This window comes from Malus sylvestris, chromosome 16, assembly GCF_916048215.2.
Source record: "Malus sylvestris chromosome 16, drMalSylv7.2, whole genome shotgun sequence".
Taxonomy (NCBI): domain Eukaryota; kingdom Viridiplantae; phylum Streptophyta; class Magnoliopsida; order Rosales; family Rosaceae; genus Malus; species Malus sylvestris.
This window is the reverse complement of record NC_062275.1, coordinates 7,267,690-7,287,393: the sequence shown is the minus strand read 5'-3', so window position 1 is coordinate 7,287,393 and position 19,704 is coordinate 7,267,690. Positions and strand designations below refer to the sequence as shown.

Here is a 19,704-nt window from a genome sequence, read left to right as displayed (position 1 = left end):
TCAGGCTTGGTCAAGCGCGATACAAACCATGTAGTAGGAGTCCCCCAAGTCGCTGAGCTAGGGGATCTGCTGAAAGAGGTGACAGACAAGGTAAGCAATCATAGCTCCGGCTGATTGTTCACAGTCTCCCTATCTTGCAGGCAGCATGAAGGATAAAGAGAAGAAAATGAGAAGAGATGATATGGGATACTTTTGCTTTTGAAGAAGTAACTTTCCACAGGCTTATTCTTGAACTGAGCTGGAGGGTTTTCTGGTTTCCTCCAGAGTATAAGGCCGACTGAAGAATTTGAGGGTCAAAACAAGTCCATCAAATCTAGAGTACGTTCCACCCTGCTGATATGGGATACTTTTGCTTTGACAGAGTAATAGATGTATCGGCACGTGTGCTGTTACGCTTGTCTCCACATGCTTCCTTGTATCATTCTCCCTTGCCCTATCTGTTCCTCAGGCAGATGCGGTATCTTCCCTGGAAGCATAAGATGTTGAAGATGAGTACTCGAGAGCAATGTCAGGTAAGTAATCAGGTAAGGGGTTCCAGGCAGTCAGTTCCTGGCTGGAAGCTTGATTCCAAGTACTGACTGATTGCTCTCTTTCTCCTTGTCTTGCAGGTAAGAACAAGGTCAAAGGAAAAGACAGGGAAAAAGCATGATATGGGATACTCTTGCTTTTAACCCTGATGATATGAGATATTCTTGCTCTAGTATAGCTTGTTTGCAGAGGTATTATCGGGGGGAAAGAAAGCTGAATATTTCGAAAGGCTTCGTTGGGAGTGCCCTCTCAGATATGAGGAAGGGTTGAGCATTTTTGCAGGTCTGCCTGTCCGTTGGGGATGGAGGTCGACATATATAGGAGTCTCCTTAACAACAAGTAGTAATGCTATTCCTTTACCCTACTTGGTCATAGCACGGTAGTGGGAGCTGCCAGCTTCACATGTTTTAACGCTGTCAGAGCACTTTGAAAAAGTGGTTTGTGGTATCTGGAAAGCTGATGTTGCGTGTGAAGATTACAGACAGCTTTATCCAAGGAGATCCGGCTCTTGAAGTTGGGAAAGTGTTGCCTCTTCGGTTTTCGAACAAGCAATCCTATCGGGGATCTGGCTCTCGAGATTCGGAGAACGATGCCTCTTCGATTTTTGAGAAAGCAATCATGCTGGGGGTCTGGCTCTCGAGATTCGGAGAGCGGTGTCTCTTTGATTTTTGAGAAAGTAATCATGTTGGGAGTCTGGCTCTCGAGATTCGGAGAGCGGTGCCTCTTCGATTTTGGAGCAAGCAAGCTTGTTGGGAGTGTTTTCTCGAATGTGAGTAAAGGTTGGGCATGTTTGCTAGTCTACCTTGCCACGAAGCACAGATGTTGACACACAGGGACTTTCCAATTATCCAGCAATGGTACTGTTCCTTTACCCTCTTCGATTTTTGAGAAAGTAGTCATGTTGGGAGTCTGGCTCTCGAGATTCAGAGGACGGTGCCTCTTCGATTTTGGAGCAAGCAATCTTGTTGGGAGTGTTTTCTCGAATGTGATTAAAGGTTGGGCATGTTTGCTAGTCTACCTTGCCACGAAGCACAGAGGTTGACACACAGGGACTTTCCAATTATCCAGCAGTGGTACTGTTCCTTTACCCTTGTGGGTAATAATATGGTAGCTAAACCTTCAAAATTTATGTGTCTAAACTTTGTTAGTGTTGTTTCTTTGCTATTCTTTTACCCTTCTTGGTCAGAGCGATGTAGTGGGAGCTGCAAGCTTCACGTGTTCAACTTTGGCAGAGAACTTTGGCAAAGTTATATGTGGTACCCATGAGCTACTGTTGCGTGTGGTAAGTGGGTGATTGAACAGTACGACTCATGTGCTTTCTACTTCACCAGAAGTCTTCGACCGAATGCCCATAATTTCCGCAAAGCTGAGTGCGTGTGACAGGTGCTGACAAAGCTGGAAAAGTAGGTGCCTCTTCGATTTCTGAGATCGGCCCTCGTGATCTCTGAGCAGCCCAGCTTTTGAGAAAGCAAGCACCTCTTCGATTTCTGAGATCGGCCTTCGTGGTCTTTGCGCAGCCCAGCTTTTGAGAAAGCAAACGCCTCTTCGATTTCTGAGATCGACCCTCGTGGTATCTGAGCAACCTTGCTTTTGAGAAAGCAAACACCTCTTCGATTTCTGAGCAGGCGCCTCTTCGATTTCTGAAGCTCCGTCGAGTGCAAATTTTTATAGAGGCTGGCATTAAGTTCTAAAGCACACTTGAATCTCCACCAGTAGAAGCTTCATTCTTGCACTTCTAAGATCTTGATTTGTCCGACCTCTTCTCTCTTCAACACCTTTGAAAATGTCTGGCCCCTCCGACCGTCGTTTTGACTTGAACCTTGTTGAAGAGGCAGCCCCGCCTTCTCCTGACAACATATGGCGTACATCCTTCGTCTCCCCTACTGGTCCTCTTACCGTTAGGGATTCCGTGATGAAGAATGATATGACCGCTGCGGTGGTGGCCCGGAACCTTCTCACTCCCAAAGATAACAGACTATTTTCCAAACGGTCTGATGAGTTAGCTGTTAAGGATTCTCTGGCTCTCAGTGTTCAGTGTGCAGGTTCTGTGTCTAATATGGCCCAACGCCTATTTGCTCGAACCCACCAAGTTGAATCATTGGCGGCTGAAGTGATGAGTCTCAAACAGGAGATTAGGGCTCAAGCATGAGAATAAACAGTTGCACCGGCTCGCACATGACTATGTTACAAACATGAAGAGGAAGCTTGACCAGATGAAGGAATCTGATAGTCAGGTTTTACTTGATCATCAGAGATTTGTGGGTTTATTCCAAAGGCATTTATTGCCTTCGTCTTCTGGGGCTGTACCGCGTAATGAAGCTCCAAATGATCAACCTCTGATGCCTCCTCATTCTAGGGTTCTGTCCAATACTGAGGCTCTGAATGATCCCCCTCCGGTGCCTTCTCTTTCTGGGGCTCTACCGACTGCTGAGACTTCTCCTAAGCAACCTTTGTGAAGGCTCCCTCTTGTTTGTTTATTTTGACTTATGTATATGTACATATTTGTAGCTTATCGGGGATATCAATAAATAAACTTTCCTTCATTTCAACGTATTGTGTTAAATACACCAAAACCTTCTTCGCTATGTTCTTTGAATTTTCTTTTGTTGAAGCTTTGTGAGTGGAGTCCATTACCTCAAATCATTTTAAAATATTTTGAAATATGGTGTTATTCAATAACCTCCCCCCAATCTTATTTATTTTTCAAGCATTGATTCAAATTGGCTATTCCAATTTTCAACCATGTTATTCCAAATCCTACACTCTTGCACACAGGACAAACCAAATAATATTCAAAACATATACATAACTGTTTTAAAAAGCCCCAAAAATTGGCTAATACCTTTTCTCAATCAGATGGTAATCACTTGTAACAGGAACAAACACATGGCAGCTACTGTTAAAAAATACAGCCAAAAAGAGTTGGTGAAATCAGATACAGAACATGCAAGCAGTCATAAAACAACATGAATAAATAAAGGAAAAAAATAACAACTCATCCTCCCAGATATCAGATTCAAACACTGTAAACTTGCAATTAACAAAACAAACAGTGAGATTTAAAAAAAAATTCAAACATGCAAGAAAAACATAAAAAATTAAATAAAACAATTACCGCATTTCTGCCACCATCTTCTTCTTCCTTCTTCCTTCCTTTTCTGCCACAAAAGGTCAATCAATTCTTAAATAAGACAATTCATAAAACAAAATGCCTATACGAACTTAATTCAATCTTTCTGAATAGGAATGCAAAAACAAACGAAAGTGGTTTTTTGGATGGAAAAAAAAAAAAAAACAATTGCACGCTTCAATGATATCTCGTCACGAAGTCGAGCCTGTGTCTAAGAATGTGTAAATTTTATGAGTGACACAACTGAGAAATTTGATCTCTTATTAGAATGTACAGCGGAATTTGCTTGCAAATATTACACTACTATTGTAACCCAACATAGGATTGTATATTTGTTTGAATAGTTAGCTATTTGACAGTCCAAACTTTTCGTTCTCTTAATTACAATTGCTAACCTCAGGAACCTGCAATCAAATTCTCGAAAGTACAGCGAATGACATGATGGTAATATACTTTCTTATAAAAAAAAACATTTACAATCTGTTTTCCGTCATATTCTAGAAGTGAGTGAATTTTTAATTGCCTTCTCAAACAATATATGTATATTTGGGCAATTTGGATAATTTAATCCCCTTGAAAATCAATGTATATAAAGTTCTGAACATGATTTCATCAAAATAAAAAGGCAGAAGCTTGATGCATGCCCAGAAATAAAAAAAATAAAACCCAGAAATCTAAATTAATAAAAAAATCCAAACAACTGAAAAACCCACCCCAGTTGAATCGAATTAATCCCAATAAACTCAAATAAAAAATTAAATATTTCAGACAGAAAACAAAATCCAACGGCAGATACCTCAAGATTGAGAAAGACAGAGCGGGGATATCAATGAAAGAACAGGGGAGGAGTTTCTGGCGATTTTCTTGCTGAAATTTCCATAGCTGCGTGTACACCTTGAAGACCTTGTAGAAATACGCATCGTACTCACGCCTGTACAAAGTAAAAAATGAGAAATTAGGGAATAATTTTTGAAATTAGGGTTTAGGATGAAGAAATTGGAGGAGAATATGAAGGACCTTTTGCAGCGAATAGGAAGCTGTCAAGAATTTCTTGTCGACTTTGTCAGGGAGACACCAGTAGAATCGCAGAGAGAGAAGTCGAGCTCTCCAACAGATAACCTACTTTACACAAATTCATTGGATTATAATCAAAATAATGAGATTTAATCTAAAATTAAAACTAAAATCATAAAATGAAATTGAAAATGAATGAAACCCTAATCGAATTGAAGCCCTTGTTAAAAAAAAGAGAAGCGTCACTGATATTGAAATTACATAAAAACCCTCCCTAATTTTGAAACCTTAGAGTCGACTTCAAACCTTAAATTTGAGCTTCAACCCTAATGGACAAAATCAAGAAGATTGGTAATAACGGCGTGGTCCATTTCGCTTGCGTCCGGCCGGAAACAGTTCGCCGGAATTCCAATACCAAAAATCCTAGCCGCTTGGTATTGGAAATCGAGTTTTTGGATTGAGGATTTAGATTAAGTGTGAGAGATTGTAGAATTGAATTTGTTGGTTTGAGGGGTTTTGCGGGTGCTGAGAGCGAGAGAAAAGATGCAGCGCAGAGTTTTCAGAGCAGCGAGGGTTTTTTATGGCAGTGAGACTGAATGGAAAACCCGAAAGAAAAGAAAGCAAGTAGGGGAAATTTAGAAAAACAACCAAAATGTGGATATTATATCTTGTAGGTTTTTATTATATTTATTAGGGGTGGGCAAAAAAAATTGAAAGACCGAACTAAATCAAATAAAAAAACCTCCAAAAATTGAGTTAAACAAAATGTGCAATCATTGGATTGATAAGTAATAATCAATATTTAAATAATAATACAATTATTAATAATTATGTCATATAACTTACAAAATATAATTTAAATTGATAATCTTTCCAACATTACTCTAAACAGAATGTACCCAATCCATTTCATTTACTTCTTCTTTTTTTCCTTCGAAATACCCAACACATTCTTCACTTCAACACATATGGAGAAACAAACGCAAGGAACTCACCATCGCCTTCAATTTTAGCCAAGTCTTTTTCCTTCATGTTGACGTTTGCTTCAATCCCACCACCAGACTTGGCGTCCATGAAAACAACCAAATTATTGAAAGTTAGGGCAGGCGACCCAACCCAAGTAGGGTTTCCCCCTCCAAAATCAGCTTCATACAGCGGAAACCTACATAGGCTGGTGAAGCTCAGTGTCACCAGCTCTCCCTCGAAGAAATTCTCAGAGTTCTGTTTGATGAACATTACTCACTGCCTTCCTGCAATTTTCCAATGTAGTTTTTGTCGACTTTTCACTTGGTCTCTCACCTGTTTCACTATGCCATAGCACCCCTCCTCGATATCCAAAAATGGGATTGTCATTGCAATTCTGCATATATTTCCAAACGAGTGTTCCAGAAATGGCGGGTCGATCATCGTACGAAGGTTTACTGCATAAACAATGGAGTAGAGCCTCTTCGGTGCAATGCCTGACTTCACCTGAGTGGCAGCCACAAAGCGGCTCCATATGAAAGTGGATAAAGCCTCCACACGAGAAGGCGGTTTTTGGTGATTTTCTAAGCTCGTGTTGTGATCACCTGAAGAAAGTTGAAGTTTCACTATAAAATCAATTGGCAATATGCAAAATTATAAGAATAGAATTTTACGGTTTAATTTTCATGTATTGCATATTCTGAATAAATAGTACATACAATCCTTGTTACAAAAGAAAACAAAGTAAAGGACACAATATCCTTCCTAAAACATGACTCTAATAATTACAAGATATTTACATTCATTTTCTTCTAAATATTGACTTATTCCAATACCCCCCCTCAAGTTGGAGCATAGATATTACTCATGCCCAACTTGACAAGTGAATTACCAAATCTTCTACTACACACGGCATGGGTAAGGATATCTGCAAGTTGTTCTTCTGAGTTCACAAACGGTATTGACATAATCTTTTTCTCCAGCTTTTCTTTGATAAAATGTCTATCAACCTCAACATGCTTAGTCCTGTCATGCTGTACTGGATTCTCGGCTATTTCGCTGGCGGACTTATTATCACAATACAACTTCATTGCCTCATTATGCTTAAAACCAAGACTCCAAAGTAACTTTCATAGCCAAAGAATCTCACACACACCATGTGCCATACCCCTATACTCGGCTTCGGCAAAAGACTGTGATACCACATTTTGCTTCTTGTTTCGCCACGTAACCAAATTACCTCCAACAAAAGTAAAATACCCAGATGTAGACCATCTATCAGTCACATCATCTACCTAATCAGCATCAGTAAATCCCTCAATCCTCATATGTCCATGACATTCATACAAAATTCCTTTACCAGGGGCAGATTTCAAATATGCCAAGATTTTCATTACTGCCGCCATATGATCCACACTTGGTGACTGCATAAACTGACTAACCACACTTACAACATAGGCAATATCTGGACGAGTGTGAGAAAGATAAATTAGCCTCCCCACTAGTCTTTGATATCTACCTCTGTCAATCGGTTCTTGATCTGGATAAATCCCCAAATAATGTTTCTCTACGATAGGAGTGTCCACAGGCTTACATCCCAGCATTCCTGTTTCCTTTAATAAATCGAGAACATATTTACGTTGAGACAAGAAAATACCTCTAGATGACCGAGCAACTTCCACGCCAAGAAAATATTTCAAATCTCCCAAATTCTTCGTCTCGAACTCGGCAGCAAGGTTTTGTTCTAGCTTCATCATCTCTTCTGAATCATCACCTATTATTATCATGTCATCCACATAAATAATTAAGGTTGTCACTTTACCATTTTCCCGTTTCACAAATAATGTATGATCCGAGTGACTTTGATAATACCCAATCCGCCTCATAACTTGGGTAAATCTACCAAACCACGCACGAGGAGATTGCTTAAGTACATAGAGTGGCTTTCGCAACCTACATACTCCGGTTTTCCCTCCGGCATTGTACCCTGGAGGAAAATCCATATATACCTCTTCTTCCAAGTGCCCATGAAGAAAAGCATTTTTTCACATCAAACTGTTTTAGTGGCCAATTCAAATTTGCAGCTAAAGAAATCAGAACTCGTACTGTATTCATCTTCGCTACTGGAGAAAAAGTCTCATGATAATCAACAACATAAGTTTGAGAATAGCCTTTTGCTACTAACCTTGCTTTATACTTGTCTACCGATCCGTCTGCCTTGTATTTGATCGTAGAGACCCATCTACACCCAACTGGTTTCTTCCCTTTAGGTAGCTCAGTTACCTCTCATGTATCATTCTTATGTAGTGCCATCATTTCCTCATCCATCGCAGCAGCCCATTTAGGATCCTTCAAGGCCTCCTCAACTCGAGTTGGTGCTTGGATTGCTTCCACATTGTTTACCCAAGCTTGATGTTCTGGTGCAAGGTTTGAGCATGACACATAATTAGCTATTGGATACTTCACTTTTCCTTCAGGAGAAAACCTGTCAGGAGGAACACCACGATTTTACCTTGGCGGCAACTTATATGTACTCATAACATTATCTGGATTAGTTACATGAGCATCTGTAGTACTTACCTCAGGAATATTCAGAGAATGCATATTGGGTGGCACTATTGAGCTTAAGAGAGAGAGGGTTGCAGGTTCAGTAGCTAATGGTTGCTGGAGCGGTGAAATTGGTTTGGCAACTTCCTGCTGACACTCTACATCACACTCGGTAGCACATTGCCGAGAAGACTCAACTGGTTCGGTGCTACTTGGCTGAATGATACTCACATTCTCGACAGTGTCTTGCCGAGATTCACTGTCTCTATTCTCAGCAGTGTCTTGCCGAGAGCTTTCACAACCTTTTTTGTCAATAAATACTCCCCCCGAGCTACATATTTCCAACCACCCAAGATCACCACTCATATTCTCCCCCGAGTGATCGGAAGGTGATGGAGTCGAAGCATAAAAGAACCCAGATTCAGAAAAGGTAACATCCATAGTTACATACATATGACGAGTTTCAGGGTGGTAGCACTTATACCCTTTTTGTTGATGAGCAAATCCCAGAAAAATACACCGATGAGCACATGGATCGAGCTTACTACGATGAATCTTGTGAATATGAACATAGGCTACACACCCAAATACACGAGGAGAAAGAGTATTAGTTGACACTATTGGAACAAACTCTGTCAATACTTGTAAAAGGTGTACGAAAATCCACAACTCGGGATGGCATACGATTAATCACATACACGGCATAAGTGACAGCTTCAGGCTAGAACCGTTTAGGTACAAATGCACCAATGAGCAAGGCACGGGCAGTTTCTAGGATATGACGGTTTTTTCTTTCAGCAACCCCATTTTGTTGTGGGGTATGAGGACAAGTAGTCTCATGTAGAATTCCTTGATCCCGAAGAAAGCCGGACAACTCGGAACCAATATACTCACCTCCATTATCAAAGCGGAGAACCTTAATAACAGAGAAATATTGTGTTACAACCATTTGAGAGAATGATCGAAACACCATACCCACATCACTTTTATTCTTCATCACATAAATCCAAGTCATACGAGTGCAATCATCAACGAAGGTAACAAACCATTTAATTCCAGACAGAGTACTAACAGGAGAGGGACCCCAAACATCAGAGTGCACAAGTTCAAAAGGAAACAATCTTTTATTCATACTAGGAGGAAACGAAACGCGATGACTCTTCGCAAGAATACATACCTCACAATGTAAGTCTGATTCTTTTATTTTATGAAATAAACTAGGCAACATACGCCTCAAATAACCAAACGAAGCATGTCCTAACCGACGATGCAATAACCAAACTTCTTGTAAATTATTGGTACGGGATGCTCGAACTGCATTAGCTCGGCCAAGAACGACGTCATCCACATAATATAACTTTTCTCTCTTAGTGCCACGCCCAATGATCTCCTTTGTCTAACTATCCTGAAGCAAGCAAAATGAAGCAAGCAAAAGGTAAGAGAGGGTGTAAGAGACACTGTTCCCGCTCTAACAACAGCAGCAGTAATACCATTGGCGGTTGCCACACACGTTCTATGAGGTTGGGTCATAGATTGAAACAAAGTCTTATCATACGTCATATGATCCGTTGCACCGGAATCCAAAATCCAACCTGTATTCACCATTGTAATAACACGACTGCACAAGAAGGTACGATAACACTAAAGGATACAATCTTGATTACAGGTGTTGCAATACACAGGTTGCACTATGTGACAGCACTCTACACCTCACGGTAAAAAAAAAACAACAAACTCAATATGCTGCAATCCAAGGTAGCAGCAAAACCACAAACAATAACCACGCGGCACAAAAAAACAAAGGCCCAAACTAAATGCAACAGAAATTATCGAAATACAGTTACTCAATGCACAATTGCTGCAATCAGTACAGCAAAGCAACACCAAATTCCTTTTTTTTTCTTTTTTTTTTTATCAACAACAGCGACAAATCACTACTCGGCACAACTAGCAATTGCTAGAGTACAACAATTACCACGGGATCACACACTCGCAGCAGCACAATACACGACACAACTGCACAACAACCAGACACTAGCAATTTTTCCTGCTTCCTTCATCCCAATAATAATCACGGCAAAAGCAGCATGTAAAGGTTAGAATCACCAAAGGGAAAATGACAAAACTCCAATATCCTAATAGCACTCACGGCAAAGGCAGCACGCACAACCTTTGCAAATTTCTTGGCAGCACAACGGCACGAGATTTTTCTGGTTAGGGTTACGACAACTAGGCTCTGATGCCAAATAGAATTTTACGGCTTAATTTTCATGTATTGCATATTCTGAATAAATAGTACATACAATCCTTGTTACAAAAGGAAACAAAGTAAAGGATACAATATCCTTCATAAAACATGACTCTAATAATTACAAGATATTTACATTCATTTTCTTCTAAATATTGACTTATTCCAATAATAAGTCCATGCAAGGTCCTTCCTCCCATTAATGTAAAACTCATCTCAACACGTCCCCTCACGTGTGTGGAATTTTCAAGCCTAATACGTGGACAATACAACGGGGTGACGTGGAGCACGTGTGGCTGTTTGGCTTCACACGTGGGACAACCTGCTCTGATATCATGAAGAAAATTCAGGTTCCACCATAAAACCAATTGGCAATATGAGAAGTAACCCAACCTCTTAGACCATCTCCAATGGTTGGGCTAAAAGCCAAATATTTTAACCCGGAAAATTTAGTTTTTAGCCCAAAAACAACTTTTCTGCTCCAACCGTCCTAGCCTAAAAATTTAGTCCGAAATTATTAAAGAATGAACTTAGGCTATTTTTTTTGTTAAATTAATTAATTTTTTTTTAAAATAAATATGTAGACTATCATAAATTAATTTTATGAACATTTTAATCTAAAAATAAATAAATCCTGATAAATATTGAAAAATTTAAATTCCGATTTCTGGGCTAAATTTCAGGGGGAATCTGGCCTTGGTTCAGCATTTAGCATTTAGCATTTTGGGGGATAATTTGGCTTTTAGCCCACCATTGGAGTTGGTCTTATAAGTCCATGCAACGTCCCTTCTCCCATCAACGTGGGACTCATCTCAACCAACACTATATTTTGATTTAAGAGCCTCTATCTTTGAATCCTCAAAGACAAACATTTTTGTTACAATGTTATCCTTTGTGATGCCAACTCTTGGATTAAACCCGGATATGTTCTTTGGTGGGAAGAGTTTGGCAGATACAAATTGTGGACGCACTATATGATTATGATCACCTTGTTGTCTAGCAGTGGCTGCTCAAGTTTTGATGAAGTTTAAAACGATAAGGCATCCGAAATCTTATGGGAAATGCAGAGACCAAGAGCTATGCCACCAGGCTCAAAGATGTTGAGTTGAACACCGAGGGAAATATCAGTGACTTCATCTACTTGGAATAGAATGAATTTGTTGAGTACGATAGGAATTGGGTTTTCAATAACGTCAGAAATTTGGCACTTAACTCTAGTTTCTAAGTAGGGTATGCCCTGGTCATTGCAGTCCATGAACAAGTTGCCTTGGGCACGTCCAACTAGCAGATAGAATTGAGTCAAGACATCGGATAGGGATATCTTAAGCTGATTGGATATTTCGACAATGTCGAATTTTGTTTCGGGATCTGATGAGGAATAGAATATGACAATAGGATTATAGACCGGAGGAGATATCTGGTTGAGAAAGGAGAGTTGGTACGTGCAATGGTGATCAGGTGTTGGAGAAGACGGTCTGATAATCTCCTTGGAGATTACTTCAACTTCGACTTTCATGATATCTTGTTAACAAAACAATAAGGGTATAAGTATCAGCTGGAGTTGTGCCTTCTATGGTGCTCTTCAAGGAAACTTATATAGAGTTATAAGCTACCGCATGCCAAAGGGGACAGGTACGAATAATGTTATTCATACCATATTTTCATACCACCTTAGGTGGTATTTGATGTGGACAACTACATCATTTAAATTAGGGAACTTTAACGAAAAGCTCCCGGTACTGTTCACTTTAACGAAAAATCACATTTTTACACTAACAAATCAATCCTGGTACTATTCACTTTACCCTTTATTTTGTCCTTATCATTAAAACTCAAAGTTTTCAAGCCCTTTTCATTAGTTTTCCTTTTAAATTAATCATATTTTTAAATTCAGTTCATTATTTAATAAACTAATAATTAAGAAAAACTAGTTAATTAAATGATGATTATGGTATACGAGAAGTCTTTCTCCTTCATTTCCTTGGGTTTTGCAAATTTTTCAAATGATGTGGCTATCCACATCAGATGCCACCTAAGGTGGTATAGAAATGTGGTATGAATAGCATTACTCAGAAAAGAGACGGTAGTTAAAAAGCAAGATTGATGTTATTTACACCCCAGTGGCTTATCTTTCCACCTAATTTTAATGAATTTTTTTAATTACAAATTTGTCTATTTGTAAATTGACTGATAAGGACATTTCTTACCCTCTTTTGCTTTTTTTAGGGAGTTTTAACAAAACACTTCCGGTACTGTTCACTTTTAACGAAAAACCACATTTTTATCTTTAACTGGCACTATTCACTATACCTTTAAAAATGGTTTTTCGTTAAAAGAGAAGTTTTTTTGGACTTTTCGTTAGTTTTTTTTTTTTTTTTTAAAGAAAATTTTGGGTGTGGTAGCTCTCACGCTCTGTTTAGAGACGATTTGTCTACCTTAAACCCTAACTCATCTTTCCATCTCCTTTTATTTAGAGAAAGCAAAAAAAAAAAAAACCAAAGGATTTAGAAGATGACTTGTTTATTGAAAAGGTAGAAAATGACGTTTTTATGGTAAAGATAGAATATTATGTTTCCATTGAAGGGGTAGAAGAATAATTGGAAAAATTTATTTGAACCCATGTAACCTCTTTCTATACCCAACTTAAATTTAAAGTGTTAATTTTTTATTTTACCCTATTGCATAATTACTATTAAGTACAGAATGAAATTAATAATAAAACTCAAATTTATCAATAAATCCATTAAACCATACCATCACTTCTTGTTTATCATATGTTCATTTTGGCTAAAACACTAATAGGTTTTGTAGAGAAAAACAAGTTTTTTATTTTTTATTGATGGATGGTGATTTTGAAGTTTTGAATCCTCCAACTAAGGTATGACTCAATTTATGAATATTTTGTTCATTTGATTTCAATTTTTTTTAAAGTTTAGAAGATGACTATTTGGGTTTCAATTTTTTTTATCAATCCCGAATGGTTTGTTAAACTTTCTGGAATTGGAAAATTCTAAGGAAAAACTTCTTACCAATATTCATTGGAAAATTCTAAGGAAAAACTTTTTACCAATGTTCTTAGATTATAAACTCTCTTGCTTGTTGATGAATATAAGGGGATGAATTGTTTGATTTGTTGCTTATGCACATCAGTAGAAAGAAAAAAGGCAAATGTCTAGGTTTGGTAGCAAAAAGAAAAAAAATAGCCATGGAAATGCTGGTGGGAAGAGGGCGGTGGGTCAAGGACACCTTTTTTATAAAAAAAAAAAATCAATTACAGATGTTATTTTATAAAATGAATGAGTGTAAAGATAACTTAACATTTTGATTGGGTTTGAAAGGATAGTTTAGGTAATAAATTTGGGTTTAAAGAGAGATTAATTCTTTAATAAAAAACAATATGGGTGAAGAGAGTAAGTTGAGTGTGGAAAGAAGTTACATGTGTTCAAATAAAATTTTCCAAAATAATTTTGTGTGTGAGTCATATGAATTTGCTGCATCTTTACATTTGAAGTTTTCGTTTTATATTTAATTTTGCCTACTATGTTATGATTAGTATTAGCACTGATCTTTGCCATCAAACTTTTTCAGTTGAATTTGCATACGTCTGTGGCTCTTATTCGCACAGATTTATTTCTTTGCAGGTAGACAATTTTATAATTTTACACACACACACACACACATATATATAATAATCAAAGGTTATTTTTTGAATAATAATGGGTGGGGAAATAACATTTCAATTTTTTAATTTTTTAAGATGTGTGAGATTATAATGTGGATGGAAAAATAAGACAATGAGATGGGTCTAACAACTTTCAAAAGCAAAAACGCAATTGGTTCATGGGACTTAATCATCACCATGACAACATCCATTGTTTTGTTTAACTTGAAGACTAATGAATTGCACGAATCACAATCCGACACTCGCGAAACATAAAATCAGACATGTTTGTTCATTTTTTAAGTATCATTAAAAATATATTAGCCTTTCCTTTTCTTGAACTGAAGATTAGGTTGAATAAGTTTTCCAGTGAGATAATAATTAAGGATAGAATTTTCGGGTGTAGGCTCTTGTTCAAGTGTCTTAGTTTAAGCAAACAATATAATACATATCTTTAATTATTTCTTGCAGAAATGCATATGTGTTTCGTGTGAAGTAAAGGTGCGTCAGAATTCCACATGCTAACAAGTAAGGGCAAAGGGATTCTGAAAACGATTGTATTATTTGGGGTCATATGGACTTGTTGAATATTATTAGCTTCTCCTTCGGGTAGAGTGTTGGAAACATATATATGTAATATTAGGCGAGACTTGGTACATATTGACATGAGTGCTGCTACAATCAAAGTGTAAAGCATTTTAGGAAAAATTATAGAAGAAATAAAACCCATAATGGTTAACATTATTTGTAACACATAACACAAACATAAAGAAATTAATTTACACATTTCAGCAGCACCCGAACAGTTGAAGAACCATAAGAGCAAGTCTATCCCTCCCAATTACCCAAGCAATTGGGTGATTGAATTCCCCAAAACCTACAAAATCCTCTCCACCCCAAACCCAATCAGTCGGGCTACGTGCAAGGAAGCAGACCATATGCATGGTCAGAATTGTGGTAGAAAGACTTTAGTATGGTCAGCTTAGTGGAAAATGTGAGATGAGCAATTCGAAATGTCTACTTTCTTCTCATATAGTCATATGTATGCTTTAACATATGGCAGTTTTAATCACGGTACACTTAATTTCGTAGATCAACATATGTGTGTTTTTAACCAATTTTATTAAATGCGTTTGAGGACTAATTGAAGAAATATTCAAATTTTTCAGAAAAATCGCTCTCTCATTAATAATTACACTCTCATTCTGTCATCTTCTCTAAAAATGTCATTGATTTATATTAACAAAGTATGCCACGTCACTTGCCACATCAGCACATAACAGAATTTTTAACGGAGTTATGACGGAAGGACTACATTGATTTGTGACACCCAATTTCAGGGACTACATTGATTGATTTTCAATTTCAGGGACCATCTTGATGGGGTGAGTCAATTTTAGGGACCATTTGTGATAAAAATCCATATAAATATGCATTATCATCTTAAATTCTTAATTAGCGTGGTCTTTCATTTTGAATGAAGCATCTTTTCCACACAACCAAAGGAAATGTACATACATACCACCTTTTGCATAGCAATAGCCTTGAAACGCTTAGGAATGCCTTAAGATAAGTATTAAATAAAGACATTGTAAATCATATACCTTTATAAAAAATAAAAAAAACCCTCTTACTACATATTTGTATCATCTCTTTAATAGAAATGAGATTCATATATGTTCGTGGACCGTACATCTATTAAATTGATGATACAAATGATAATACAAATATTTAGTAAGTGTAATATTACTTAATACTTCTTTTTCTGCAATCAGACTTTGTTCCTGATGTACAACTTATTCAATCCAAATAGCATTATACAAAACGAACTACTAAACCTTGGCATCTTGCGCTGGATAAGTACATGCCAGCAGCTGCTCATCATGTTGGAACTTAGCCATGTCTTCCTCCTTCAAATTCACCCATGCTTCAATCCCACCACTCGACCCAGCATCAATGAAACTAACCAGGTTCTTAAATGGAAAGCTGACCGACCCGACCCACACAGGCTTGCCCCACCCGAAGTCCGTCTCATAAAGTGGGAACCTGCACAAGCTGGTAAAGCTAAACGACGCTACTTCACCCTTCATAAACTCCTCCATTCGCTGCTTCAAAAACTCCAAGAGCTCGTTGCCCTCTTTGATTTTGGCTATGTAATCACCGTCGATCGTCTTTATAGCCTGCCTCATCTGGCGCACGATCCCGTAACACGTGTCCTCTCCCTCGTCAAACGACGGCGAGGACATGACAAACCGGCTCACGTTCCCGAAATGGTATTCAGGCAGTGGTGGGTCCATCCTCGTCCGCAAGTTAACGGTGTGAAGCACTCTGTAAAGAGTGTTGGGGTTCGGCTTTCCTTGAGTGGAGGCTATAAACCGGGCCCATATAAATGCTGACAAGGCCTCAATCCGACTTGGCTTTATCTCATTGGCTTTATTATCTGTATATTTTGACCTAAGAGAAGCAATCGTGGAAGCACTGAAAACAAACCTTTTTGTGACGATTTTTTCTCTAGCGATCCCAGTGCTTGGTTTGAATCCTGATATGCTTCTAGGTGGAAAGAGCGTGGCCAAATCAAAAATTGGAGGACTGATATTTGTAATGTTGCAATCTCCACGAGATATCGACGCCCAACTGTTGAGGAACGTGATGAATGACAATGCATCGGCAACTTTGTGAGAAATGCAAATTCCAATAGCCATGCCACCACAATCGAACATGCTGACTTGGATAGCAAGAACCAAGTCACCGACTTTGTCTAGTTCACATGGGAGTAGTTTGTTGAGCTGGTTTGGGTCTGCTTCGGATATGACATCGGAAAGTGGGGACCTCACTCGGGCTTGGACGTAAGGCGCACCTTGATCGTTGCAATCGATGAAGGCATTTTCAATGATACGTCCAGCCAACGGATAATATTGTGTTAAGATCTCAGATAAAGATTGTTTTACCTTATCTGAATAAGTTCTTGCATCGTTAACATGATTATTATTGTAGAAAAAGATCATAGGCATGAAAATGTGTGTTGCGATTTGGTCGAGAAAAGAAAACTCATGCTTACAAAGATGGGGTGGGGTTGGCATAGAAGGCTTAATGTAAGCTCTCTCAATCACTTCAATCTTCATCTTGTAAGGATAATATTGTTGAGAAAAGAGAATGCAATTTGCTTTGATATGTGGAAGACTAGTTGTATATAGCAAATGGCAGCAGATGGTGTCGTAGATTATTGTCTTAGGGAGTGTTACATTTATAGTGCTCGTCAGCTCGAGTGGTCCCAAGCCAGTAGCAGGGCCGGCCCAGGCCCAGTGCAGGCAGGGCGACCGTCCAGGGCCCAAAAAAATTGGGAGCACCAAAATTATTCGGGTGGTATATTTATATATGTTTTTATAAGAGTATACATTTAAAAATTTTGGTTTAATGACAAAGGAATTTTACTAGAAGTGGTGGTTTCGTAATTTGAAATTAATGAGAAGGTCTTGGGTTCAAGACATCACATGTGCTTATTTACTTTCCAATTTTTACAATTTTTTTTTTCATAAGAGTATAAATTTATAAAATTTGGTTAAATACTCAAGAAGTTTAATTAAAAGCAATGATTTTTGTTGTTTAAAATTAACGAGAGGTCCTAAGTTTGAAATGCTATGTGTGTGTTTATTCTTTTCAATTTTAACAAATTTTTGTTTGGTTGTTAATTTATTTTTAGTTACTAGCTAGTAGCTATATGGGTTGCTATTTTTAAAAATTCGTTTAAATTCAAGTCTAATATTCAACAAACAATAATGCGTAGACCAAATTTTTAGAGCAAATTTACAAATCATATGACGTGTCATCATAAGGTTTAATTTAGTGCCCATTCATTACTTATACATATCAATTAAAGACTCGAAAACATTATTATTTTTTTAGTCCCATATTGACAAGGTTAGCAAATAAGAAAAAACATCTCACGATTTATACAAAAACACTTTAAAAGTTCATATAGAAAACAAAACTCATTTATCAACTTGTAAACCAGGAGTTTTTGGGTTTCCTTCTCTTGATACAAAATAAATTAGTCTTTATGTGTTTCAAAATTATTGAGTTCGAAATGTTTTTCTAAGTATAATTTTATCGATGTCTTTTATGTGAAAATAAATAATTTTCTTATGTGAAGTTAAGGGATATTTTTTAGCGTCGCCCCGAGCCTCAAAAATCTCTAGACCGGCCCTGGCCAGTAGGCCCTCTTCTTATCTTATTAACTCGTTGCATGCAATATGGAGGTGTTTAGTTTTCTTCAAAGCGAAAATGAAGTTAAGGTTTCAATGCTTTTGGCCCAAGAAATTAATAAAAAGTTTAATCTAAGATGGAGCCCGTGGATAAGATGATAGTCCCAATCTCTCTACTTCTACATATTTTTTAATGTGTCTGAAATACGGGACGGTGTACATCTTATGTCATTATATAAGTAGAATAATTTTTTTTTTTTTCATGTGTCATTCTATTTGTCTAATGATATAAGGCATATGTGCTCATGTTTGGACAATGAAAATCTCTACTCTACTTGATGCATGCCGGTTCAAAACACTTGATTAGGAGGCGGAGACTTTGAAGACTTCTGTTTGTATGGAGAATTCAAAGTCTCCTGGATGCATGAATATATGCATGAGTAAATACAAATTAAAAAAATGAACTTTTGGGTTTTGACTGTGTTTGGCATAATAAGACTCCAAAAAGAAGTGGACATTAAGGTCGGTGAGCTTTAACTTTACGCCGCCTTGGCAGATAAAGGATGGCGATTTGTACGGAATTATGATTTGGACATCTTAATTTTGGAAAAGGATACTAGTAGGATTCTTTTTCTAGGATTCGGAGGATTTCGTGATCATGATCGTAAACGTTTATCGTACGATCAGTTTTCTTTAGGTATTATTTATATTTAATTTTAAATTTTAAATTTCAAATGATTTCTGACCGCATAATATACGATGAACAGTCACGATATCTCTTGGATCCCCAGGAAAAGGATCCGGTGAGGATCATTTTCCCTTAATTTTTGTAATGGAATGTCATGTAATCAAATTTGAAAGTAGGAGCAAATTCCAACCGATATATCAATTCTATGTGGATTGATATATGAGTTTTTATATGTCAAATTTGACATATGAGAAAATGTGATGTCAAATAATTTTTAATTATTTTATTGTATGGATCCCATTAATGCACTAATTATAAATCTTGAAAATTTATTTTAATTATTTCTTTTTAAATTTGGTCCTACAAATATTATTTATAACAATAAAACATATCGGTTAGAAAAAAGAGAAAATCTGACATTGTCACGTTAGTCATCAAATTATCATTTGACGTTTATCTTTTGACATCTCATTCGAAGATGCACTTATGCTTCAAAGTTTACATTCACTTTATGTGTTTGTGTTACTTGGATAATTACACCATCGATAACTTGTATAATTGAACTAAGCATTGCAATGTAGTATGTACGTATGTAATTTTTGTAAAACATTAACAATAACATAATTGAACACCTTAGTTCTAGGCTGTACTTTATTTTGTAGACATTTCTAAATAGAGAAGTGTTGAGAATGAATCTCACATTAATGGGAGGAGAGATCTTGT

General features: G+C 37.4%; 2 protein-coding genes and 1 pseudogene across 2 annotated transcripts in view; 1 reads left to right on the top strand and 2 right to left on the bottom strand.

Moving 5' to 3' along the window:
• Positions 1 to 19,704, top strand: part of LOC126606572 (uncharacterized) — a 72,903-nt gene that overhangs the window by 35,295 nt on the left and 17,904 nt on the right. The gene's annotated exons all lie outside the window — the stretch shown is intronic.
• On the bottom strand, positions 3,197 to 11,985 carry LOC126606573 (stemmadenine O-acetyltransferase-like; annotated as a pseudogene).
• Positions 15,668 to 17,324, bottom strand: LOC126606571 (stemmadenine O-acetyltransferase-like). Its single transcript, XM_050273972.1, has one exon. It carries the CDS (start codon positions 17,211 to 17,213, stop codon positions 15,924 to 15,926), a length of 1,290 nt encoding a protein of 429 aa, XP_050129929.1. The 5' UTR covers positions 17,214 to 17,324; the 3' UTR covers positions 15,668 to 15,923.

What these genes read in the sequence shown, in the direction of transcription:
- LOC126606571 (XM_050273972.1), bottom strand. Translation starts at nt 17,213, where the DNA reads ATGAAGATTGAAGTGATTGAGAGAGCTTACATTAAGCCTTCTATGCCA.